General features: G+C 36.0%; 1 protein-coding gene across 1 annotated transcript in view; it reads right to left on the bottom strand.

Annotated features, from left to right (window-relative positions):
- LOC107687590 (signal peptide, CUB and EGF-like domain-containing protein 3) overlaps nt 1–13,559 on the bottom strand; it is a gene marked incomplete at its 3' end in the record, with an annotated part of 81,709 nt that extends 68,150 nt beyond the window's left edge. Inside the window, exon 1 of the mRNA XM_016484979.1 lies at nt 13,200–13,559. Within this exon, the coding sequence (XP_016340465.1) occupies nt 13,200–13,308 (109 nt within the window). The remainder of the gene's footprint in view (nt 1–13,199) is intronic.
- Between the last annotated feature and the right edge of the window lie 13,573 nt (nt 13,560–27,132).

Here is a 27,132-nt window from a genome sequence, read left to right as displayed (position 1 = left end):
TACTGTCTATGGGAGGGTCAGAGAGCTGTCAGAATGCATCAAAAATATCTTAATTTGTGTTCCGAAGATGAACGGAGGTCTTACGGGTTTGGAACGACATGAGGGTGAGTAATTAATGACAGAATTTTCATTTTTGGGTGAACTAACCCTTTAATTCTGTTCACGGCTTAAAGATTCTGACAACCAAAACACATTTTCCACACTTCTGCTACCTGCTACTTTGAACTGAACAGTATTATCTGCATACATTATGCACATACGGTGGATGCTACTCATTAATCTAGCAGGGTTTTGCTCATTTTTGTATTATACTTTATATTTTTTATGAGACTAAACACTGCACAAAACTGAAGTGGTCATTTTGAATAGCATGCAATCTAATGACAGCCTTGTAAATGAATAGTGCACCATTTCAGTTTAAATACATTATATTTAGTGAAGGCTATACACACACTACTGTTTAATTGTCTGCGGTCAGATTTTTGAAAAAAGAAATAATAATGTTAATTTAGCAAAGACAGTGACAGTAAACACATTTAGAATGTTACAAAAGAGTTATATTTCAAATAAATGCTGTTGTTTTGAATTTCTATTCATCAAAGAATCCTGGAAAATAAAATGCATTGTGGTTTCCACAAAAATATGATGCAGTACATCTGTTTACAGCATTGATATTCAGAAATGAGCAGCAAATCAGCATAGTAGAATGATCATGTGACACTGTAGACTGGAGTAATGCTGCTGAAAATTCAGCTTGCATCACAGGAATAAATTATATTTTAAAATATATTCAAATAGAAAACAGTTACTTTAAATGACAAAAATATTTCACAATATTAGAGTTTTTACTGTATCTTTCAACAAATAAATGCAGCCTTGGTGAGCAGAAAAGACTTCTTTCAAAAGCGTTTAAAAAACTGACCTCAGACTTTTAAATAGCAGTGTATAACGCAATTTGAACAAAGCAAATAAGACACAAAACTGCCCATTTTACATAATTACTTAAAATCACTAATAACTAGACAGACTGAACGACAGACAGACAGATCGATTCTTATTGCACTTTTACTTTAACACAGGTCCATTCACTCTCATCGGCATCACTTAAACTTGAACCATTTACCAGGTTTAAGAGGTTCATCATTTCACTTGACTATCAGCCTTGACTTCAGCTACTCTTATCATCAAAGCCTCGATACTGTCGGATTTCATAGTCAGACAGCCTGTGCGCCAAGCTCATGTTCGTTTTCGAGGAAATATTCTCTATATTTGAACATCTCTCCCGTAGGGTGAAGAGAGCTGCTGCGGACTCAGATGCAGCTGTGGTCAGATCGTCTCAACATCAAGTTTGCCATCTGTTTCTGCAGACGTGAAGCCTCTCTCATGATATTCTTACAGGAAGGATCCAGAATTAACTTTCTGCCACACCTGCCAGTGGCCATAACTACTTGAAACTGGTCATGAAACTATTTCATACAAAATCGCAAAATAATTGTGTTCCCATGAGATTGGGTTGGTCTTTACCTAAAATAAAATGAGATTTTCTTTATTAAGCCATTTCAACTGAAACACTGAAAATACCCAAACCTACTGTACAGTGTCCAGTTGACCCACAAGTTATTCAAACAATGTTTTTCTCCAGGGTCATACATGTTAAGAAAGCTAACAACCTCTCAAACTGAGCCTTTTAAAAGCATAAAATAGCTACTTCAACGACCAGTAGGTTGTGGCTCAACCAGGCTGACACATATGAGCCTATCACTAATAATGCAGGGATGACGTATTTTTGAAAGCCAATCCCCAGGCGTTGGAATCACCCTGGTTCCCTCAACAAAAACCCAAAAGGACTTTTCCAGTGGCTTTTGGATTCAAATTAGCTCTGTGACCACAAAAGTTTATGAATCTTACACATTTTGTTCATCATGATAATCTTCACAAATAACGCAGCTGAAGCATAAATACAATCGCCAGAAGTAAAAACCTAAACGCAGACAATAAACAAACTACAGCACAGTCACATGACTTTAATGTCACCATCATTAAGTTTCCGACAACTCTTTCAGTCTATATTTAAAGGGGTCATATGATGCTGCTAAAAAGAACATTACTTGGTGTAATGCAATGTGTTTATGCGGTTTAAGGTTAAAAAAACACATTATTTTCCACATAATGTACATTATTGTTTCTCCTCTATGCCCCACCTTTCTGAAACGCGTCGATTTTTACAAAGCTCATCGGTCTGTAAAGCTAGGTGTGCTGTGATTGGCCAGCTATCCAGTGCATTGTGATTGGCCGAATACCTCAAGCGTGTGACGGAAAGTCGAAAGTGAAAGCCGATCCGGCGATCCACAGCGCGAAGTTGATGTTTTTCCTCAGCAACCAGCACGGATCAGCTCCAGGCATGAGGAAGCGGATATCGTCCTCTTTTGGAAGGCCAAACAAAGTAGTTTCACTTTCACAACGAAGCACACAGCGCCTTCACGACATGGCGGCGGCGGCAGCAACAATACTACAGTGAGAATAAAAGTTACACCTTCTTTCTTTGCGTGAACATTTGGGCGGCGTTATGCAAATCTTCCCACATCGTGACGTAGACATGTGGGGGCGTGTTAGAACGAGGCATTTTAGGTAGGCGTGGCTGACTCTTAACTTTTATAAAGAATATCTCTTTGGATTTGAGACTTTAGTCTTTGCAACTTTACAGATCTTCTTTATGCACCAAGAGCTTGTAACACTCCAAAGAGAAAGGAAAAATTGAAATCGCATCATATGACCCCTTTAAAAACATTTGCCCTTAAAAGTTTGAGTTGGACGAGTTTGCAAGTGTGTGATTTTAAACAAACAAGGCTGTGCAAGCATCAAGTGAGAAGATGAGTTTACCTGTTTGACATGATGAGGTTTAATGTGCCTGACAACCTCTGGAACCCCATTTAGACACTTGTTAGCTAATGCATTTTTCGAGACAAGTAAAGCTTTAAGGAGGCTTTACTGGTGTATTTTATGTCGTAGAATAAAACGTGAAAATAGCTTAAGCTTGTGTTCACCATTGATTATTTCAGGCAAAAACCCATTCAAAAACCCCATTGACTTCAGGACGATGGAAATGGAAGTGCTATAATGCTTGTTTCTGGGTTTTGGCTTACCAAAATACATAATCTCTTCTGCACTCTATGGTACGTTACGTACACCTAGCCCTAGTAGTTTTTTAAAGTTAAAGTGTGCAATGTTTCAATGTTTCAAGTATACATTATTTAGCATAAATAAAAAAAAATGTCTTCATATCTTTACAAGGACTTCACCTATGCCTCATGTCAACTCCACCCTTGCCACTGACACGCTTAAAATAGACCCCTCTCTAAGACACTCTGGATTTTACACATGCATGCGAAGATTTGGGAAAGCACGAGGTACAACACTGACGGGTTTTGTTGAAAACGTTCAGATTATCATAGATTTCACATCTGTATTTCATAAATAGCGTTCCTAAATTGAACTCCTAAAAAGAATAAGAGCACACCGTGTTAAAAAACACAAAACGCGGTCATTTAATGCATTAATCCAACACTGATTTCACCATAAAAGCCTTCAATTAAGATGTATTTCCTCCCACTTCACGTGACATTCACACATTTAACTAGGAAGGCATTCACGCGCTCTCGCTAACACCTACAGATGTGGTCTCCACACTTCCTCTGAAGCGGACCGCACCATCAGTGTAAACTCCTAATGATCTAAACCCAGCAGTGTCACTTCTGGCTTAGTAATTGTACGTTAGAGCGTAAAGCGCACACAGGCTATGTATATACCTCCAGCCCAACCCGCTAATTAGCTGAGGCATGTTTGCTTTCCTTCTGTCTCCTAACGATGCCTGCGATGAGGGGGGAAAAAGCCTGTACTACCACTCTTGCCTGCTAACAATCACCAACAATTCAATTATACAGAAAAGCTGTTCCACTCCAACTGCCTTTTAGTTTAACATAAAAACTCTTAGCTCTTCATGATATAGTTTCTTAATGGAATAGTCCACCCAAAAATGAAAACTTGCTGGCAAATTATTCACCCTCAGGTCATCCAAGATGTAGATGAGTTTGTTTCTTCATCAAATTTGGAGAAATGTAGTATTACATCACTTGTAATGCTCACCAATGGATCCTCTGCAGTGAATAGGTGCCGTCATAATGAGAGTCCAAAGACAATATCCTCACCCTCAGGCCATCCAAGATGTAGATGAGTTTGTTTCTTCATCAAATTTGGAGAAATGTAGTATTACATCACTTGCAATGCTCACCAATGGATCCTCTGCAGTGAATAGGTGCCGTCATAATGAGAGTACAAACAGCTGATAAAAACATCACAATAATCCACACCACTCCAGTCCATCAATTAACGTCTTGAGAAGTGAAAAGCTACGTGGTTAAAAGAAACAAATCCATCAAGGCATTTTAACTTTAAACTGTCACTAAAATATGAGTCCATAATTCATAATAATACATTTCCTCCAGTGAAAAACTCCATCACCTGTTGACTCTCACATCAAAATCCACCCACATATTTGTTTAGAACTCTTTTGGCTTGTAAACGGTGCTTAATCTGTGCATATTTCTCTCTTGATTCAGAAGAGACGACTTTTTCAATGGGGAAAGGAATATTATGGACTGTTAAAAACATCTTAATTATGGATTTGTTTCTCACAAACATGCAGCTTTTCACTTCACCAGACGTTAATTGACCGACTGGAGTGGTGTGGATTACTTGTGGATTATTGTGATGTTTTTATCAGCTGTTTGGACTCTCATTCTGACGGCACCCATTCACTGCAGAGTATCCATTGGTGAGCAAGTCATGTAATTCTACATTTCTCCAAATCTGATGAAGAAACAAACTCATCTACATCTTGGATGGCCTGAGGGTGAGGATATTGTCAGCATATATTCATTTTAAGGTGAACTACTCAATTAACACTGCAATAAATCATTATTCTGTCTTGTTTTTCACTAAAAAAAATATCTAAACATCCTTGAAAACTAGTTAAATTGTGTACGATATTAAGGGAATGAAGTTATTTCAGAGAATATATTGTGAATTATGCTTGTTTGTTAGCATAGAGCAAACACTTTGTTAGATTTATTAAACTGGAAATACCATGTTTTGAATATGGTAATCATTCTGTACCATAGAGTATATGAAAATACATTTACATTTATGCAAGTGACTTGCATTGCATTCAAAGTATACATATTATCCATTCATGCAAACCTACAACCTTAGCTTTCCTAATGCAATGTCAGGATGTCATGACGTCAAAACCCAGAAGACTAATTCAGCATACAGTAGATATAAGTTGACGATACTTGGACTTTTTATTGTAGAATGTAAACTGCAGACACTCACACACCAAACATTCTTATGCAGTTACTTATTACAAACAAACATTTTTAAAATAACACATTTTTACAAAATTCACATTTTCAGTATGGGTGAATGTAATTTACATTATAGAGCAAAACATTTAAGAATTGTACATTTATATTTACCACAGACCTTATTTTACTCATATGTGACCCTGGAGCACAAAACCAGTCTTAAGTCGCTAGGGTATATTTGTAGCAATAGCCAACAATACATTGTATGGGTCAAACTGTTTGATTTTTCTTTTATGCCAAAAATCATTAGGATATTAAGTAAAGATCATGTTCCATGAAGATATTTTGTAAATTTCCTCCTGTAAAAATATTAAAACTTAAATTTTGATTAGTAATATGCATTGCTAAGAACTTCATTTGGACACTTTAAAGGCGATTTTCTCAGTATTTTGATTTTTTTGCACCCTCAGATTCCAGATTTTCAAATAGTTGTATCTCGGCCAAATACTGTCCTATCCTAACAAACCATACATCAATGGAAAGCTTATTTATTCAGCTTTCAAATGATGTACAAATCTCAATTTTGAAAAATTGACCCTTATGACTGTTTTGTGGTCCAGGGTCACATATATTGAAAAAAAAAACATTAATATCCCATAGGAAAATCTCGAGAGAACACACAGTGAATTAATATTCCGGGTTTTGACATCGCAGAACTCTATGCCATAGTACTTTTTTTCTAAGTACAAAAACATGTATGATCCATCTTATCTAAAAAAAAAAAAACTTTAAGAAACAACGATTCACACTTTGAATCTGACTGAACAGTAAACATATTTCGCCATGAGGCCGACTATAAATGCTTCAACTCCAGCCTCAAAAATGCACACTCCACTTTGGTGAGATTGTGGGTTAAATGGAGTGAAAGCAAGACATTTGCGAGAAAGACGTGCACCAAGATAAGAACAGAGAGAAACCTTTAAATAACAAAATGACCAGGGAAACATCCATGAAATAAACACAATAAAATTTACCAAATGTACAATACAACAACTATACATAAAATACCTTAAAACAGCCATCAGATTCTCATCTCTTCAAGTTGTTTTGACAGGTTTCTGTCATTGCACTGGAGACTGAATGGAATAGTTGTTAACTAAAAGCATCGACTTTGCCTGAGATGCTTCTGAGGGAAAGAAGTAAAAATTGGTGTCATAAAAATACAGTTGACATAAAGAGATATACAGGTGCATCTCAATAAATTAGAATGTCGTGGAAAAGTTCATTTATTTCAGTAATTCAACTCAAATTGTGAAACTCGTGTATTAAATAAATTCAGTGCACTGAGCAGCCACGCGCCACGCCGAATTGAGGCAGTAATTAAAGCAAAAGGAGCCCCTACCAAGTATTGAGTACATAAATGAACATACAGTAAATGAACATACTTTCCAGAAGGCCAACAATTCACTAAAAATGTTTTTTGTATTGGTCTTATGAAGTATTCTAATTGGTTGAGATAGTGAATTGGTGGGTTTTTGTTAAATGTGAGCCAAAATCATCACAATTAAAAGAACCAAAGACTTAAACTACTTCAGTCTGTGTGCATTGAATTTATTTAATACACGAGTTTCACAATTTGAGTTGAATTACTGAAATAAATGAACTTTTCCACAACATTCTAATTTATTGAGATGCACCTGTAAATATGAATGATGATAGACAGAGGTTTTAATGAGAAATATTGAGATCTCGGACTTTTGATTGTAAAGTCTTTTTCTCAGGAGGAACATTTGAGAAGCAGAAAGAGTTTTCATTTGCTTGAACTTGAACTTGAACAAGTTTTCAAGTTGTTTTTTGATGTTTTGATTTGATGATAAACGACTGAAGATTGCAGTTTTGATTATAGATTTTGGGGTCCCAGCAAGCCACAGTTCGAGACAATTGGGAGAATTTCATGATAAGTGTTTAAAGTTCATACTGAAATTACTTTTCATTATAGATGTTGTGATGGTGTCTTGGCAAATATGAGCACAGTTTGAAACATTAAAATATCCTCTGAAAATCTTAAGATGACACATATGGGGTCTTTTTCCTCAAGAGGACCATCTCAGAAGCATGAAACTTAAAACTTATTTTTTTTCCCTTTGGTTTAATACATTGTGAGACTAGAAGAAACATGAGGGAACAAAGATATTATAGAGATCTCAGTGTTTTTTTCTGTCCAAATGCATGCTCAGATCATTTGTTTTTGGGAGAAAAACATTGAGAGATGTTAAATATACAAAGTTAATATTGAAATGACTTTTGATGATAGATTTTGGTGTCTTTGCAAATCAGCAAATCAGTTTGAGACATTAAAAGTCCTCTGAAAATCTCATTGAATGTATATGAGGTCTTTTTCCTCAAGAGAAACATCTGAGAAGCATGAAACTTGAGTCTCCACTTTTCTCTCTATTTAATCTCATGGCAGTCTTAGAGAACTAATTGAGATATTATAGAGATCTCATTGTTTTTCAATCTAAATGCATGCTCAGATGATCTGTTTTTGTGAGAATTTAATGATAAACATTTGAAGTTCATAGTAAAATTACATTTGATTTTAGATTTTGGTCAATCGGAGCACAGTTTGAGACATAAAAAATGTCCTCTGAAACTCCTAAGGAGACACTTATGAAGGCTTTTTCCCCTCAAGAGAAAAATCTGAGAAGCATGAGTCTTCATTCCCCTCCATTTCATATATTGGGAGTCTAGAAGAAACATTTACGATACTACTGAGATCTCAATGTTTTGTTTTTTGTTCAGTCCAAATGCATGCTCAGATCATTATTTGTTTTGGGAGAATTTTAGCAAATTTGAGCACAGTTGAGACATTAAACTACCCTCTAAAATCTTGAGGAGATGCATATGGGGTCTTTTTCCTCAAGAGGAACATCTGAGAAGCATGAAACTCAAGCAGAAGTCTCCATTTAATCTCATGACAGGCTACAAGCAGCAATATAGATATTAAAGAGATCTCGATCACAGTTTTTCTTTCGTACAAGGATGTTCTATTCCAGATATTCTCTAAATCGAAGCGCTGAGAGATCATCTGTCCCCGCCTCTGACAAGGCCATTGCTCCAGACTCACAAAGGAATACTCCAACTTCACTGAGTGAAAGGCAACACAAAGCAAACAAACCCCCCACCCCTCCCCAGCAGGCCTCCGCTGCTCTCCCCTCCTTCTCGGGCTCCTGCTATTCAAGGGAAATGTGTATTTCCCACACTGGAGTTGTCCAGCAGGGTCTGCCCGGCAGGGGTTTTGCCTCGGGGTGAACAGGGAGATGGACTAGAGGTTACATCAACACACACACACCGCTGCGGCATGTCACATCCTCACCGCCGGTTGCCTTGGTGCTGTTAGCCTGCAGCTCTGGGCCAGGAGAGCAAAAAGCAAAACCGAGCCGTTCTCCTTCTGTACCTCATAAACATCAGGGGGTTTTTTTCTCGCCAAGTCATTTATTACACATGGGTTTTTAAAAGCCTCCTTATCCCATTTACTTGGAATTATGATTATTATAATGAATTATGATCATTTCACGGTGCTGGTAACCTGCAATTATGGTGACGTTGATAAAGGACAAAGATGCTAATGGCGAACATCTGCGTTTAATAAACACTGACCAGACGAACGGCACCCTTTAATCACTCACTGTCTGTTTTATATGCTACTGATGCTTTTGACAGACAAAACGCTCCCGTCCAGACAGACAAATTCAACTCTAATTAAGATGGAAAGAAAACAAAGAAACACTGAATGAAAAAGAAGGAACATCTTTCCATTTGTTAACATTACCTTACTACATTAGTTAACATGAACCAATTAAGTTAATCTTTGCAACATTTATTAACACATTATTAAAATCAAAATCTGTTAGTATTAATTAATGGACCTGAGCTACCATGAACTAACAATGAACAGTATTTTAATTAACAAAGATTCATAAATACTGCAACAAACGTAATGCATTAACTAACGCTAACTAATTACGCAAATAATGAATGAAGACAGAATGAAAGTATGACAGAAAGAGGAATAAGGAAAAGACTGCAAACGAATTAAAAAGAATGGAAGAATGAAAGAGAGCAACAGCAAACGAACAAATTAAGAAAGAATGAACAAACAGAACCAACAAATAAAAATGAGAGACAAGAATGACTGTGCAACAATAAAAAGAAATAACATTAAAATAAAGAATAAAACAAACAAACAAGAAAACCGAAGAATAAAAATGACAGGAGAGAATGAAAGACCAACTGAAAGTCAAAGTGAAAGAAAGAGCAAAAACAGAAGAAAGGAAAGAAAGAGCAAAAGAAAGAGAGACAGAAAGTGAGAAAGAGCAAAAGAAAGAGAAAGAAAGAGCAAAAAACAGAAGAAAAGAAAGAAAGAGCAAAAGAAAGAGAGACAGAAAGTGAGAAAGAGCAAAAGAAAGAGAAAGAAAGAGCAAAAAACAGAAGAAAAGAAAGAAAGAGCAAAAGAAAGAGAGACAGAAAGTGAGAAAGAGCAAAAGAAAGAGAAAGAAAGAGCAAAAGAAAGTGAAAGAAAGAGCAAAAGAAAGTGAAAGAAAGCAAAAAAAGCATGAAAGCAAAAAGCAAAGAAAGCAAGCAAGAAAGAATGAACAGTTGCAGAAAAAGACAAAAAGCAAAAGAAATAGCAAACTAAGAAAGAAAAAAGAACCAAAAAGAAGAAAAAAGAAAGAATCCAATGAAGAAAAACAAAAATACATTAAAAGTAAATAAATGTGACAGAGCACAAAACAGGCAATGAAAAAAAGGAGGGCAAAAAAAAAAAGATAGCCAAAGAAACGACTTTGAAACTCCTGTAATTTTCTCTCTCCATTACGACAGATTTCAGTGCATTACCACAAACTCAACAGCTCTGCCATCACATCTGGGGCACAAGACTCAAAAAGCAGAACAACTTTCAAAAACGACCCCAAACCTGCAACATCATCTCAAACACACACACACACACACACACACACCTGACCTGACTGTCCCGCGGTGATGAACAGGTGCAGGTCATTAGACCCGACGCTGCCACCTTCCCCTGTAAGATGTGCGTAAATCCTTGTTGTGGAAAATGAAAGAGTGAAAGTAGTTCTAATTACAAAATGTAAATAAGACAGACCCCCCAAGATGCAAAACAACCCCCAACCCCTTCCCCCCCTCCCCTTCTCTGTCTCTTTCTCTCGGCCGTCCTGTCAGCGCGACAGGAAAAGGAAACCTTTTGAGCATCACCAAATGTAAATGCACACATACCAGACGTACACGAGTGACCGCCGACATCACTGCATCATGCTTGCGTAACAATCCATTAGCCGTGACCTCCAAACGAAACAAAACGTAACATCTACTCCTCCCACCCTCATGCAAAAGCTTGCTAAATACCCAGAGGTTCAGTGAACGCTTTCAGAGTCACAGGTGAACGTCAAATACTTAACTTTACAGTGCTAAATACCTTTAAATGACCTCCATGAGACTGGTTTCCAGCTCTCGGCCATATGGAACTGAGCAACATGTGGTCAGCATGGATCGAGCCCCGAGAGTTGCCATTTGTTGACGTTTGTTTGTACGGAGAGCATGTCGGTGAGTGATGGGGAATGGAGGTGAATGAGGGCGCAGCTGGGATCTAGAGCTCAGCCCCTCTGGACTCGAGATGTCTTCATTCTGAAGGTGTTCTAGAGCCTCCGAAGACCCTAAACACACTTTGTTTCAGAGCTGTTCTTCAGCCTCTTCCACCCAATCGATGCTGGGCTTGGTTCTACACTCTCAAAAATAAAGGGAGTTTGCACAGCGATGCCATAGAAGAACCATTTTTTGTGAATAATTTTTTAATAATCAACAGACATTTTTCCATTAAATTAACCTGTAGTGCAATGGAAAGATTCCATCACTTTAAAAAATAAAAGTTCCAAAAGGATTTGTACAGCAATGCCATAGAATGCTCCTAAAAATAAAGGTTCTTTATTGGCGTTGATGGTTCCATGAAGAACCATTGCACAACAGGTTCTTTATAGTTCTTTTAAGAACTGTTCATTGAAAGGTTCTTTGGGGAACCAAAAATGGTTCTTCTATGGCATCACTTCGAAAGGCCCCTTTTGGAACCTTTATGAAGAACCCTTTTTGGTTCCACAAAGAACCTTTCAATGAACAGTTCTTAAAAGAACCATCTTAGAAATAAAGTGTCTTCACTGGCATCTCTGGTTCCATGAAGAACCTATAACATCCATTGAATCTTACCATTGCACAAAAGGTTCTTTATAGTGGAAAAAGGTTCTTTAGATAATCAAAATGTTCTTCTTGTTAAGGAAAAAAAATGGTTATTTTAAGAAATGTTCACTGACAGGTTCTTTGAGGAACCAACAATGGTTCTTGTATGGCATCACCATTTTGGAACATTTATTTTTAAATATTGTGAAGAACATTTTAATAATCTTCTTTTCCGATAGAAAGATTCCATGGATGTTAAAGATTCTACATGGATCTGATGTCATCAAAAAACATTTATTTTTAAGGATGTATTCAGTTCTGACAGCCAACTGTTGATGTAACTGACTACATTACTTTATTAACCTGCCCAAAAACAAGCATATCACATTGCTGTCTGTTCTTTGAAAACACATTTTAACACACAGTAATGTAATTCCTATGTAAGTTATAATTAATCAAATCTATATCAAACAATATATATATATATATTTAGATACTGGAATTTGAGTTGTAGGAGTTTTGGAACAAATTTGGACATCTTAAGTAATCTGATTCAGCATCTTTATGCCTTCATGAAATGCTTTCAATGCAACAGTCAGAAATTATGTAATGTATAACTCCAGAGATGCATCAGCTGGATACTAGATCACACCAGTGGTGCACGACCCTGCGAACTCTAAACCTCTTTATTCTACAGGTGCTTGAGAGCGATCTGCAGACGATTGAGACAAACCCCTCAAGTTAAGAAAACCTTTAGTGGTCATTTGTTTATACTTATAACTAAGAGTTATCTTAGCTTTAGAAGTTTGTTGCAAGCAGGCCCTGCCCTCTGGACTCTAGAATGATCTATTCTACACTCTTAAAAATAAAGGTTCTTTACTGGCATCTGTGATTCCATGAAGAACCTTTAACATCCATGGAACCTTTACATTGCATAAAAGGTTCTTCACAGTGGAAATAGGTTCTTTGGAATATTAAAATGTTCTTAATACTAAGAAAAATAGGTTTTATGAGAACTGTTCATTAAAAGGTTCTTTGGGGAACAAAAAGTGGTTCTAATACGGCATTTCAGTGAAATGGGACCCTAAATGAAACTGAACTCTAAATCATTTCATTTTAGAGCCATTCTAGAGACTTTTCCAGTGGTTGACACACCGCCTAATTGCTAAATATCTGCATTTTCCCCCCCAAACATTTGACACCATGCATGTGCAATGAGCAAAAACGTATTGCCTCTAATGTAACAGACAGACTGTGTAACATTAACTGGACTGGTTTCTTGAACATCTAGCAAAAGTAGTAAAAGTGCGGCATATTTTACAGTTTGGTGCATCTTTATTGCTGTCAATGAGAAAATAAATCTATCACGAAATTCTCCACACTTTATAATAAACACACCTGCACAAACAGTTCAAAGATGCTAAAAATACCTGTTTAAGTCAACTTCAGCACAGTTTGGGGAAAACTGCGTCTGCGTCCCTTAAGTTGTTCTTACTGAGCACGAATCATCAAACAGTTACTTTTTTTCCCCAAGTCATTCCTCAGCCAAACGGTACATATCATGGTGAGGGTGAAAGAGGAACTTACCTTGCGGGTTTCTGCTGGCAGAAGCGCCGGCTGGCTGCTGGACAAAGGCGATCAGAGCGACGCTGAATAATCCAACGCCAGCGCGCATCAGAACATACATGAACATCATATTAAACACCTTGAACCTTCACAGAGAGGGACAAATAAAATAAAAGCGGACAACTGCGAGACAAAGAGTCCAAACGTGGATGAAGCTTTATTCCCGGCGCTGGAAACGGAGCGTCTGTTGAACGAGAGAGAGAGCGCGTGTGTTTTATTTCTTGGTTTAGCGGAGATTGCGTGCGCGGAGATCAGGAGGAGAAACACGGTCGAGATGAGCGCTCTTGGTCTTCAGTCCTGCTGGAGACACAGAGAGAGAGCGAGAGAGAGAGAGAGAGAGAGAGGAACGGTGGAGAAAGGGGGAGGAGAGACGTGAGTCAATTGTTAGTCAATGGAACTTCATTGGTAAATTTAAAATAAATGAAAAGTTCTAGAAATAAGAAACGCAAACACATTAATTGCGCGGTTAATGCTTTTGCTAATTATGTAAATGTAAGAACACAAGAAACTGCAAAACTAACTTCTTATACTAAAAACGGCAAACATGCTTTTGGCTGCATAAGTAGCTAAATGTGGACAGAAACGCATATGTTTATTTCTAAAGGGCTGTTATGCATCCGGTGATTATCATGCTGTGAGTGTGTTAAGGAACAGTTACTAAAACACTGTTTTCTCCAGCATCATACCGTCAGTTATTTTAAATATTACTTAGTTATCTATTGTAAGTTTCAAATGTTATAGTAGCTACTGTTGCTTTCAAACTTGAAAAGCTCCAATTTGGCTGCAGACAAAAGCAAATCTCTTTACTACCTCATTTAGATGTATTGTTTTAAGAGGCGAGCTCAATCGATTTGTTCAGTTTTAATGGTTAAACATACTATAGGTTCAATAACAAATTGGGAAGAAATGTAATTTTAATGGAATAGTTCACCCAAAAATGTAAAGTTGCTGACAGTTTACTCACCCTCAAGCCATCCAAGATGTAGATGAGTTTGTTTCTTCATCAGATTTGGAGAAATGTAACATTGCATCAGTGTCTCAGCAGTGGATCCTCTGCAATGAATGGGTGCCGTCAGAATGAGAGTCTAAACAGCTGATAAAAACATCACAGTAATCCACACCACCCCAGTCCATCAGTTAACATCCTGTGAAGCAAGTAACATGAAAATATGAGTCCATAATCTATAATAATGCTTCCACCAGTGATAACGTCCATCTTCTAACGTCCTCTCACATCAATGTTTAGAGCTGTTTTGGTTTTCAAATCATGTTTAATCAGTGCATATATTTATCTCCTGATTCAGACGAGATGACTTTCAGTGGCGAAAGCAATATTATGGATTATGGACTCATATTGTAGTCAGAAGTAATGGTTTGAAAATAAATGTCTTGATGGATTTGTTTCTTATAAACACACTGATGGACTGGAGTGGTGTGGATTATTGTGATGTTTTTATCAGCTGTTTGGACTCTCATTCTAACGGCACCCATTCACTGCAGAGCATCCATTGCTGAGACACTGATGCAATGCTACATTTCTCCAAATCTGATGAAGAAACAAACTCGTCTACTTCTTGGATGGCCTGAGGGTGAGTAAACTATTCCTTTAAATCACTGCACAAAACAGCAGTTTCCTATAAGAATGGATGCTTCACCAAGTGCACAGACGAGTCTCTCTCTTTCTGACCTTGCAGGAATTCACAATCAGCAGCGGGACGGACCGCGGGTGAGTGGGGGGTTGCCATGGAAACGGCTTCCGTCGGGCAACAGAGGTCAGCCACGTGCAATTGACGGATTCCCTCTCATCTCGCCACAGACTCCTGAAAGTATGTGCAGCCGAGACACGTTGGGCAACTCATAATTGATCCTCGGTTACATATTTCGGCTGCGTCGAGCCGTCTCGCAGATTCGCATCCCGAAGGCATTTGCGTTCGAGCTCCTCGCGCACCGCATCCCACGTGCTGAAAGATAGGCAGCCAGAATAATCGTGTCAGAACAGGCCTGTTCAAGCACAAAAATAAATTCAGGGTTTTCTAGAGGACAATTAACCCCTGCAACAATTCAAAAAAAAAACATGCCAGAGGTGTGACATCATGCTTAAACCTCCAAGAAAAAAAAGTCGGAAAATTGAACTTCTAGATGGATGTTTCTCGGAAACTTTAGTCACCCTTGTCTGAAGGGTCCGGCTTCAGACATCTGGTGCGATTGCAGCTCGCGTTTACCTTTGGCCTTTCTGCCGGTTTCATAACAGAGAACCACAGCTTTTGTCCTGGAGAAAGTCGGTCTCATTATTCACACATCCAAACAAAGAGAAATCAAACCATCACAAAAGATGGTTTTTTCTTCTCTGGTGTGCGTTCAATATTGCCAGATAATTGTTTGGGACATTCCTCTGGCTCTCAAGTTTTAACTCGAGGTCACTCCTCCGAAAAACAGATTCCATGCTGTCATTAAACATTCAGCTCGAGTTGTTCTCCAAACTTCCTCCTGCTGTCAAGCCCCAGTACAGTTCAACAAAGCAAAGGCAGACGGAGGCAAGCTTCAGCCTGTCCCTGCTCCATCATTACCGTGCTCGCCGAACTTACTCTTTAGGTTTTTATGCTGCTTCCTTTTTTTAATGAGCTGCTTGGTGCTTGATTCGCATGACTTCACCTTTCTGCACTGTAATATTCTCGACGATGTGAGAACTGGGTCACGGCTCTCAAACACCTTTCCTTCAATACCGAATCTAATTCTGGTCCTCACAGACACATTTATTTTGAAATTGGGTAAAAGCATGCTTAATTTAGCTACTATGCATGCTACCGTGGAAAACTGATGATATGCTAATATGAGACTAGAGTAAGGTTAGATGCATCTGGGTAAACGTATAATACATGCATTTCTTGCTTTGCGTAGAAATAAGTCTATTTGAGTAAAACAATACAACAGTCTAAAAGTATGAGTCCCCATGCATATAAACCTCTAAATAAAATAAATATTTTATATATATTGAAAAATGCTCTTATGCTCACTAAGGCTTAAATACAATTCAAATAGCTGTTTTATATGTGAATATGTTTTAAAATGTCATTTATTTCTCTGATCAAAGCTGAATTTCATGAAGTCTTCAGTGTCACATGATCTTCAGAAATCATTCTAATATGCTGATTTGCTGCTCAAGAAACATTTCTGATTATTATCAATGTTGAAAACAGTTGAGCTGCTTCATTTTTTTTTTTTTTGTGGAAACCGTGATATTTTGTTTATTCAGGATACTTTAATGAATAGAAAGTTCAAAAGAACAGCATTTATTTGAAATAAATCGTTTGCATCGTTATAAATGTCTTTACTGTCACTTTTGATCAATTTAATGCATCCTTGCTGAAAAGTATTTACTTTTTTTTTTTTTTACATTTTAGTAGACTGACTTTTTTTTGCTTACATGCTTTTTGTTGCATCTCAAAACTTTCTATTCAAATTCTAAATCATATGGTTTCCCTGATCATATAAACTGTAACTAAACATTTTACAGTAAATGAGAAAACAATGCACATTTCAGACTGTTTGACCCTGCTCTCTATCAGGTATTTTCCCATTAGTCACACAAGTCGCCTGGACCACCCAGTGGACAGATGTTTTGTAACATCAGGCAGGATATTTTGATTGTCTTGTAAGCTTCATCAACTTGGATTTGCCAACATAGTTCTTGAGTATACTAGACTCTGAGTCATGCAATTAGACTAAACCAAGCTCAGTCTCGCTGCATCTCAGAAAGAGACACAATTCCCTCTTTATCTGCTCGATGGGCTTCTGAAGGGCTTGACTCATCTGACTTTAATCTTTCAAAAGAGAAACAGATTTACAAGATTGGGGAAAGCATCAGATTTAACCTGATGAAACTCCAGGTGCGCTCTAGGGACATCTAGAGGTCAAGATGAGCAGCACAACATACAACTGATGATGATGAGATAGAAATTTGACGGGAAAATAACATGAAAAGTAACACTCTGTCCTTGTTTAAAAACCTTTTAAAAAATGTGAATTTTTCCAAGTCTTCAGCAGGGATTCAATGCTTGTACTTGACCATATCTGTGCAAGCTCTCAACAGAAACTTCATTAAAACACCATAAAATAAATCTATATATAGATCTATGAATTATCAGGATTAAAATAACATTAAATAAGTTATAGATCAGAGTTTGGTGGATATTTAATATATACACTATCGTTCAAAAGTTTGTTTTTGTTTTTGAAAGAAGTCTCTTCTGTTCATTAAGGCTGCATTTACTTGATTAAAAATACAGTAAAAATAGCAATATTGTGAAATATTATTACAATTTAACATACTGTATTTCTATTTTAATATACTTTAAAATGTAATTTATTTTTGTGATCAAAGCTGAATTTTCATTTAACCTGATGAAACTCCAGGTGCGCTCTAGGGACATCTAGAGGTCAAGATGAGCAGCACAACATACAACTGATGATGATGAGATAGAAATTTGACGGGAAAATAACATGAAAAGTAACACTCTGTCCTTGTTTAAAAACCTTTTAAAAAAATGTGAATTTTTCCAAGTCTTCAGCAGGGATTCAATGCTTGTACTTGACCATATCTGTGCAAGCTCTCAACAGAAACTTCATTAAAACACCATAAAATAAATCTATATATAGATCTATGAATTATCAGGATTAAAATAACATTAAATAAGTTATAGATCAGAGTTTGGTGGATATTTAATATATACACTATCGTTCAAAAGTTTGTTTTTGTTTTTGAAAGAAGTCTCTTCTGTTCATTAAGGCTGCATTTACTTGATTAAAAATACAGTAAAAATAGCAATATTGTGAAATATTATTACAATTTAACATACTGTATTTCTATTTTAATATACTTTAAAATGTAATTTATTTTTGTGATCAAAGCTGAATTTTCAGCATCATTACGCCAGTCTTCAATGTTACATCATTCAGAAATCATTCTAATATGCTGGTTTATTAATTTGTTTTTTTTTTAATTTTCAGGAACCTGCGATACTTTTTTTCAGGATTCTTTGATGAATAAGACGTTTAAAAGAACAGTGTTCAAAATAGAGATCCTTTTCTGGGGGATCTTTTTCTTTACAATCAATTTTTAATGATTTAACTTCCTTGCTGAATAAAAGTATATTTTTTTATTATAATAATAATAATAATAATAAATGTATTAACAAATATCTAAAACAATATTAAATAAATACTAAAGTCATTTAAACATATAAAATAAATATATAATATATAAAAACAAGTATTTCACAAATAATTACAAAGAAAAAAACATTCAATTGCAAGTAACGCTTTGAATTAAACTTGACATTTGGAAGTAGAACGACTAAAGTAGTATTTTCTTCTTAAACATACTTCAATAATCTCTGTTTTATTTCACTTTTTTTTTTCTTTCTTTCTTTCTTTTTACTACAGTGTGGCAGTTCATAGTGACCATACTGTTAAGCTCCCAAAAGGATTAAAAAAAAACAAATAACCATCATTAAAACAGCATTAAATAAGTCTATATGTCCATATGAATTCTTCTAAAACTTATTCAGGATTTAAAGCACTTTAAATAAGTTAGAGGTCAGAGTTTGGTGGAGACACAGGTATGATAGGGATGTGGGTTTGTTTTTTGATCAGATGATTTGACGTGTTTTGGCCCAAAGTGCAGCCACGACATGGTCTGCTATCACAATCAGGGCTGAGGAGATCAGGAGGAAACCTCTTTGGACGCAATTAAACGATATCTGACCAAGATTAAAGCTCAGTTCCAGAGCCTGGTACGCTGTCTACCTACAGCATTTTAAGGCATCATAGACTCTAAAATCAGCTCGAGTGCTGCTGGCATTAAAACACAGATGGCATGACAAATACTAAAAACTGCACGTCAGTTTTTTAACTCAAATAAATTCAAGTTGTTATGCAAATTATAATTTGTAATGAAATATTTTGCATTAGATAAGAATAATATTAAACGATTTAAAAATATTTTTATATAATGTATATAATATAATTTAAAATATGACACAAGGCATGTTCTTAAATTTATGCAGAAACATGCTGTCTTCTAGATTACCTTCTTTCGGCCAAATTCACAAATTCAGCATCACATATATTATTTACAGAGAAGACACTGCCAGAATCCAATGTGACATCTTCTTTAAATAATAATAATAATAATAAAATAATAATAAATTCATACTTTTTGTCATTGAAATAAATAAATAAATAAATAAGTTTAATTCAATTAACAATTGACTACTTTAGCACATTTTTGCATGATGATTTTATTATTATTGAAATATTACATTAACACATAAAATATTAGCTATGCAACACACTAATGGCAAATTCAAGTCAAATGTGATTATCATTAACTAACACTAAAACTAAAACCATAAACAAAACATTTTTGTTTAATAATAATAAACGTTAACTAAAATAAAATAGAAATGGCAACTAACTGAAATAAGTTTACAAGGCAACCTTTCTCATTTTTGTTAAAAGTATTAAAATAACAAACTAAATAAGCTAAACCTAAAAAATAAAAATGAATAAATACTATGTAGACACGTTAATAAAAATGACAAAAACACAAAACTTTAAAATTAAAGTAAACAAATATATAAAAAATGTAATCTAATTTAAAATATTACATTTCAATTAGATGCACCCTTAGAAGGCAGCTTTCTATGAAGGCAAAACACAATAGCTTCTAGGAGACAGATTTGTCTCTAAAGGGTCTCAAATGAGCCAATAAACCAAAGAAAACCTTTAAAGGGGTCATCGGATGTCCATTTTCCACAAGTTGATATGATTCTTTAGGGTCTTAATGAAAAGTCTGTAACATAGTTTGGTTCAAATGTCTCAATGGTAGTGTAAAAAACACCTTCTTTACCCTGTCAAAAAAAGCTATTTTCAGATCAAGCCGTTTTTGTAGCATTTTCCTTTAAATGTAAATGAGCTCTGCTGCCCCCGCCCCTCTCTTCCGAGCTGCTCTCAGAGAGACGGTTTACTTTAGCCGCATTCATCGTGAAACTTGCTAATTAGCACATTATTAGGAAAGGCCATTTGCAAAGATTCATTACAAAACATTATACTCACTTCTTCTGTAGATGAGGCTGGATCATGAATGATTCGCGCGAACATAGACGCATTTAGGTAGATCGGAGGAGCATTCCCTTCAGAAACAATGTAATCCACTGCGAGTTCAGCGGCTCAGATGTCGGGGTAAATGATGACTGCTGTTCATTATTACATCCAACAACAGAAGACCTCAATCGCTTAGGAGTCAATCTTGTCTACATCTGCTCCGGCGGTGAAACAATGGCTGACTGATGACAGCTCACTCGGGGTGGGTCTGAGGTAAGACACCAGTCCAGTCTTTGCTGAAACGCTACTGTCAATCAAACTATCGTGGGAGGGGCCTGTTTTTGTGATGTCACACAGACAGGCATCTGAGATCGGCTTAATTTGAGAAAGGGGAAAACATTTCACCAGATTAAATAAAAACACTGGGTGGATTTGTATCATTATAGGGTGGTTGTGTACACGCACTGCCAACACACATTTCAGTTCAAACAACTTGTAAAAGTGCATGTAGCATCCTATGACCCCTTTAAAAACAACCTCCTGGTAACTGTGTTGCACTCTTGGACCTGTTTTGTGATGACGGTGTTTAATCTGCGTTCATATGGAGTAGCTGTGAGGGTAATTGCTGAAGATATGAGCTCAGGAGATTATCTGTGGTGATTGCTCTGGTGATCAGCTAGTGAAAGTAGGTTCTCATGAGGTCTTGGCCTACCTGCAGGATGAGACACTTGGGCCTGCAAAGATCATACGGGCGTAATATGAAAATCATCCCATGACAGCATTCCCTCTGGTGTTTATCAAGTACATGTTGGTCTACGAGCCAACACATCTCTCCTCAGGCCTTGAACTATTAGATAAAAAAAAAAAGCTGCTATAGGGTTAAAACCACTCCCAATTCCTTCAAACACACACATTTTCTCCAAAGCCAAGCCTTCCAAGGATATGACAGCCAATCAGATATCAGCAAACCCTAAGGCAGTTTAACTTCGGCATTGCGCCCCTGCTGGTAGATGACAAAACTACACCATTTTCCATTTATTTCACCATTCAAAATAATGTTATGTAGAAAAAAATATATAAAAAAAAAAAAACTTTTTTTTTTCTGTTGTGGCCAATAATATATAATATTAGATGATTTATTTATCCCAGAATTACATAAATACACAAACAAGTTTTTATTGTTTTGGTTAATATTTTGAATTAGTTTTTTATTTTTGAATTCCATTTAAAAAATAATTTTGTTTAACATTTTTATTAGTTTTTGGTTTTGTAAATGTGTCAATATAATTTGTATTACTTTTTTTTATTATTTTAGTACTGTACATCACATTAAACTAAATGAAAATTATAAATATTTCACTAGATGAAAAAAGTAAAAAAAAAATGGCGGTGAAACAATGGCGGACTGATGACAGCTCACTCAGGGCGGAGCTAAGGTAAGACGCCAGTCCAGTCTGTGCTGAAACGCTACTGTCAATCAAACTATCGTGGGAGGGGCCTGTTTGTGTGATGTCACACAGACAGGCATCTGAGATCGGCTTAATTTGAGAAAGGGGAAAACATTTCACCAGATTAAATAAAAACACTGGGTGGATTTGTATCATTATAGGGTGGTTGTGTACACGCACTGCCAACACACATTTCAGTTCAAACAACTTGTAAAAGTGCATGTAGCATCCTATGACCCCTTTAAAAACAACCTCCTGGTAACTGTGTTGCACTCTTGGACCTGTTTTGTGATGACGGTGTTTAATCTGCGTTCATATGGAGTAGCTGTGAGGGTAATTGCTGAAGATATGAGCTCAGGAGATTATCTGTGGTGATTGCTCTGGTGATCAGCTAGTGAAAGTAGGTTCTCATGAGGTCTTGGCCTACCTGCAGGATGAGACACTTGGGCCTGCAAAGATCATACGGGCGTAATATGAAAATCATCCCATGACAGCATTCCCTCTGGTGTTTATCAAGTACATGTTGGTCTACGAGCCAACACATCTCTCCTCAGGCCTTGAACTATTAGATAAAAAAAAAAAGCTGCTATAGGGTTAAAACCACTCCCAATTCCTTCAAACACACACATTTTCTCCAAAGCCAAGCCTTCCAAGGATATGACAGCCAATCAGATATCAGCAAACCCTAAGGCAGTTTAACTTCGGCATTGCGCCCCTGCTGGTAGATGACAAAACTACACCATTTTCCATTTATTTCACCATTCAAAATAATGTTATGTAGAAAAAAATATAGAAAAAAAAAAACTTGTTTTTTTTCTGTTGTGGCCAATAATATATAATATTAGATGATTTATTTATCCCAGAATTACATAAATGCACAAACAAGTTTTTATTGTTTTGGTTAATATTTTGAATTAGTTTTTTATTTTTGAATTCCATTTAAAAAATAATTTTGTTTAACATTTTTATTAGTTTTTGGTTTTGTAAATGTGTCAATATAATTTGTATTACTTTTTTTTATTATTTTAGTACTGTACATCACATTAAACTAAATGAAAATTATAAATATTTCACTAGATGAAAAAAGTAAAAAAAAAATGTTATATTTAATATTTAATAATATTTATAAGTTTAAATTCATATTTTGAATTAGTTTTTTTATTTCAATTTTTTTTATATACTTGTTTTACTGTAGTGTGTCAATATAGTTTTTATTTCGTTTTATTTCCATTGTAGTTTTATATATTTCGTACATGTTAAACTGAATAAAAAGGTTAAATGTTGACTAGAGGAAAAAAAAGAATACATTTTTGCATTTTATTTCAAAATGTTCATTTAATTTTTATAAATGAAATTATTTGCATGGTTTCACTGTTATTAGTAGACAATTCACATGAAAAGTATTTTGTTGATGCAGACCATCATTGGCTCTGAATAAATATGCTAACTATTATTCCCCCAGGACATTGTTTCCTTTTCCATATCAACAAACAACAGAAAAGAGCAAATAAATCAGCTCTGAATCTGTCCTAATTGTCCAGTCACTTAGTAGAAATGTCCAAATATCTGAAAAATGTCATTATTAGTGTGAGCTCTTCTGGGAGGCCATTAAAGAGGCTGCTGCTAAACCTCAAGGGTTTCGAAACTTTGTTGTTGAAAGCCGCAGTAATGTGGGTTTGAGGAGATCATGATAGCAGCTGGACGCACAACCCCACCGCCATCCTGTGGCTCTGATTCACCATCTTCATCCAGATGTGTGACCCGTGTCTCTGTGGTTAAAGCACTCTAGGATGTCGCAATAAAAGGCATTCTCTTCAAATTCGTTGCTCCCTCTTTTTCAGCAGATGTGAAGGAGGAGTATTAAAGCAGGCCGAAGTACTTACTTCTGCAGACTGCTCTCTTCTTCTGCTAATTAGACCTATTAAAATAGCAAAAAGCAACTCATATAAAGCATTTCAACAAATTATTATTGATGTTTCACTTCTATTAAAGGGGTCATATGATGCCCATTTTCCACAAGTTGATATGATTCTTTAGGGTCTTAATGAAAAGTCTGTAACATAGTTTGGTTCAAATTTCTCAATGGTAGTATAAAAAAACACCTTTTTTTACCCTGTCAAAAACAGCTCTTTTCAGATCAAGCCGTTTATGTAGCATTTTCCTTTTAATGAGCTCTTTTGCCCCCGCCCCTCTCTTCCGAGCTGCTCTCAGAGAGACGGTTTACTTTAGCCGGTGGATTTGTATCATTATAGGGTGGTTGTGTACACGCACTGCCAACACACATTTCAGTTCAAACAACTTGTAAAAGTGCATGTAGCATCCTATGACCCCTTTAAAGCAGGGGTGTCAAACTCAGTTCCTGAAACGCAGGAGCCCTGCAGAGTTCAACCCTAATTAAACACACCTGATCCAACTAATCAAGTAATACAGGCTTATCTGAAAACTACATGGTATATGTGTAGGAGCAGGGTTGGAACTAAACTCTGCAGGGCTCCGGTCTCCAGGAATTGAGTTTGACAGCCCTGTATATGTAAGAATTTTCATATATGAATCACTTTTTAATATCAGTGTGTGAACAGCTTGTAATGAAACTTAAAAAAGAGACCTTCCCCGTCTTTCTAAGTTGTCTATGAAAGTCTGTAGGCTGATTTGTACGTTTTTGCCAGGAAAATTAATAGGATGTGACGATGATGTGCTGTGTTTCGATCTGACACATAAAACGAATGCTTATGTTCAGGTTAATGTCGAAAGAGCTATTCTGTACTGTAAGAAAAATGATGAGGACGATGAAGATCTCGATGAAGATGTTTATTGCAGCATAGCAGTGACAAAGTACAGGCAGCACTTTGGGTTCAACGGAGTCAGAATGAACCACGAACATCCTAAGCTCAAACATTTTATACTCTATTACGTTCATCTTCCCGCATGTAAATGAAGTTTCGTCTTAAATGTAAATTGCGGATAACAGTGAAAGTGATAGACTTCTGTTCCCACATCTTTGGTAGTCTTTCAGGTGGAAACAACCAAATGTTAAGGTGCAGTTATATTCAAGTACCCTTTTGGTCAGCAGATGGTTCTTGATGGCCTACTGCCGCTCCCACGCTATAGGTGACGATTGACGAAGTAACGTTCAGGAGATACTATTTACATATTATTGAAAGAATTATCTCTATGATAATTAAGCTCTTTGTAGAGAAAGGAGAATAGTTTAATTGGAGTGGAAGTTTGGTCGAGGCAGACTATAATTTCTTACAGTACTATAATGACAATGAGTCATGCCAAGAAAATGGATTAATATATTTAGACTCTTTGTTATTGTCCTTTTGCATTATTGACTAACTATTTTCCTGTTTGACACTGTAAAGCTGCTTTGACACAATCAGTATTGTATAAAGCGCTATACAAATAAAGGTGACTTGACTATAGTCCCAAATATACTTTAGAATCAAACTATAATCATAGCACTGTCATTCTAATTACCTCATGTGTCAACACGACCCCGGTGAATTGCAGAGCTGGTGCAAAAACATCCACATTGCTATGATCATTTGCTTTCTTAACTGTTGCTTTCTCACCGCTGTCATTTCTGTTGTGTTTCTGAATTCTACATACAGCCCCTTTAAGATGAATGGAATTGCTAACTGTTTTCTTCAGGTAGATTATAGTAGTTTCTTTTGTTTAATTACTGAACACCAGCGACCCAAAAAAACTGCAGACGTGTTGCTTTGACTTCATCCATCATTAAAGAGGCCGCAAACAGCTCTGATCTCTAGAAACCAACTGTCTGGACCTCCTGTGGCTGTTGAATCACTGCTTACTCATTTAGCGGAGGCTTTTATATGAAGTGACTTACAGTTCACTTTGCAAGGACGATCCCCCTGGAGTAAGCTGAGGTGTCCCGCTCAAGGGCACAATGATGAAATCTCACAAACCAATCTTTGGGGGTTTGAACCTGCAACCTTTGGTTGCCACTCCTGTTCATTAACCACCAGGATACAACAGCGCTATGATGATTTACACTAATTTACATACTCTTCAGGGTCTGCGGCTGCCTGGTTCGTGTTGATACCAGTGTCATTTTTCGAATTTTCAGAATGATTATGTTTGCAATATCATATAAGCAGACTACTCTTTACAATGTACTCTCTTACTATTGCAGCAGTTTATAGTATGTACATTACAAAGTATGCAACATTTCCATTTATGGGCTGAATTTGGAATGGAGTACTATGAGTTTTTTTTTTCATGGCAGAAATAGTATGCTAAATAAAAATAAATAAAATATAAATATTAGATGAAGAGTTTAATATTTAATATGTTGCCTTGGAATATAAGTTCAAGCATTAAAATGACTAAAAAACTTAGTAAAAGTGACAAAATAAAAATTACTAAACCAAGATGAAAATGAGTGAAAAATGATAATATTACTGAAGTTCTAAATTACTAACTAAAAGTAATTAAAATAATACAAATAATAAAAATAGAAGCAGAATAAAAAAAATTAAATAAAATGAAAACTGAAAATATAAAAAGCTTACTGCATGGAATACTGTGTCCTACACAGTGTGTATTGGATTAAAAACTTTAAAAATGAGAAATGTTGCTTTGGCAAACTGAAATATGTTTAAGTACTAAAATCACTAAAACTTAAATAAAAATGACAAAAGCACATAAAATAACTAAAACTTTAAAATTAAAACCAAAAATAAACAAAAATTTCAAAAGCTTACTTACTGCATGGAATACTGTATCCCACAGTGTGGTTATCATTCACTAAAACTATTAAAATAGTTCTTGTTATTTGAAATATAGCTGAAATGAAATAAAACGAAATAATAATAAATACATCTAATAAAAATATTAGATGAAAAACATATTAGATGAGGAAAACTTTCCCCGCAAATGAAGTAAAACTTTTTATGTTTGTATCCTGGAAAACCTTACTGAATTAACTCAAAACAATTATAATCTTGACACAATCTGTATTGTTAAAAGCGCTATATAAATAAAGGTGACTTGACTTGACTTGACATATAATGCATTGACTTTACCACAGATATTATTCATTGATTAAAGCTCCAAATGTTGGTATTTCATGTAGCCCTGATAACCACAAAAACACCAACATAAAGTCTTCTAAACCTGCAACATAACTGAACATTAAACAATAAGAAGTCTTTCCTTTACTCAAAAACTTAAATTAAAACTTAATTCAGACATTTACGCTAACAATCAAGACCCATGCAAAGCATACTGGGAACTTGAAATACATAGTTCCCTTTCATGGGAACTTCGAACTGCGTCCTCTAGGGGTCGCTATGGGGGACGCCTCGTCGTGACCC

The sequence above is a fragment of the Sinocyclocheilus anshuiensis genome, unplaced genomic scaffold, assembly GCF_001515605.1.
Source record: "Sinocyclocheilus anshuiensis isolate Anshui unplaced genomic scaffold, SAMN03320099.WGS_v1.1 scaffold2067, whole genome shotgun sequence".
Lineage (NCBI taxonomy): Eukaryota > Metazoa > Chordata > Actinopteri > Cypriniformes > Cyprinidae > Sinocyclocheilus > Sinocyclocheilus anshuiensis.
This window is presented reverse-complemented; position numbering and strand designations above follow the sequence as displayed.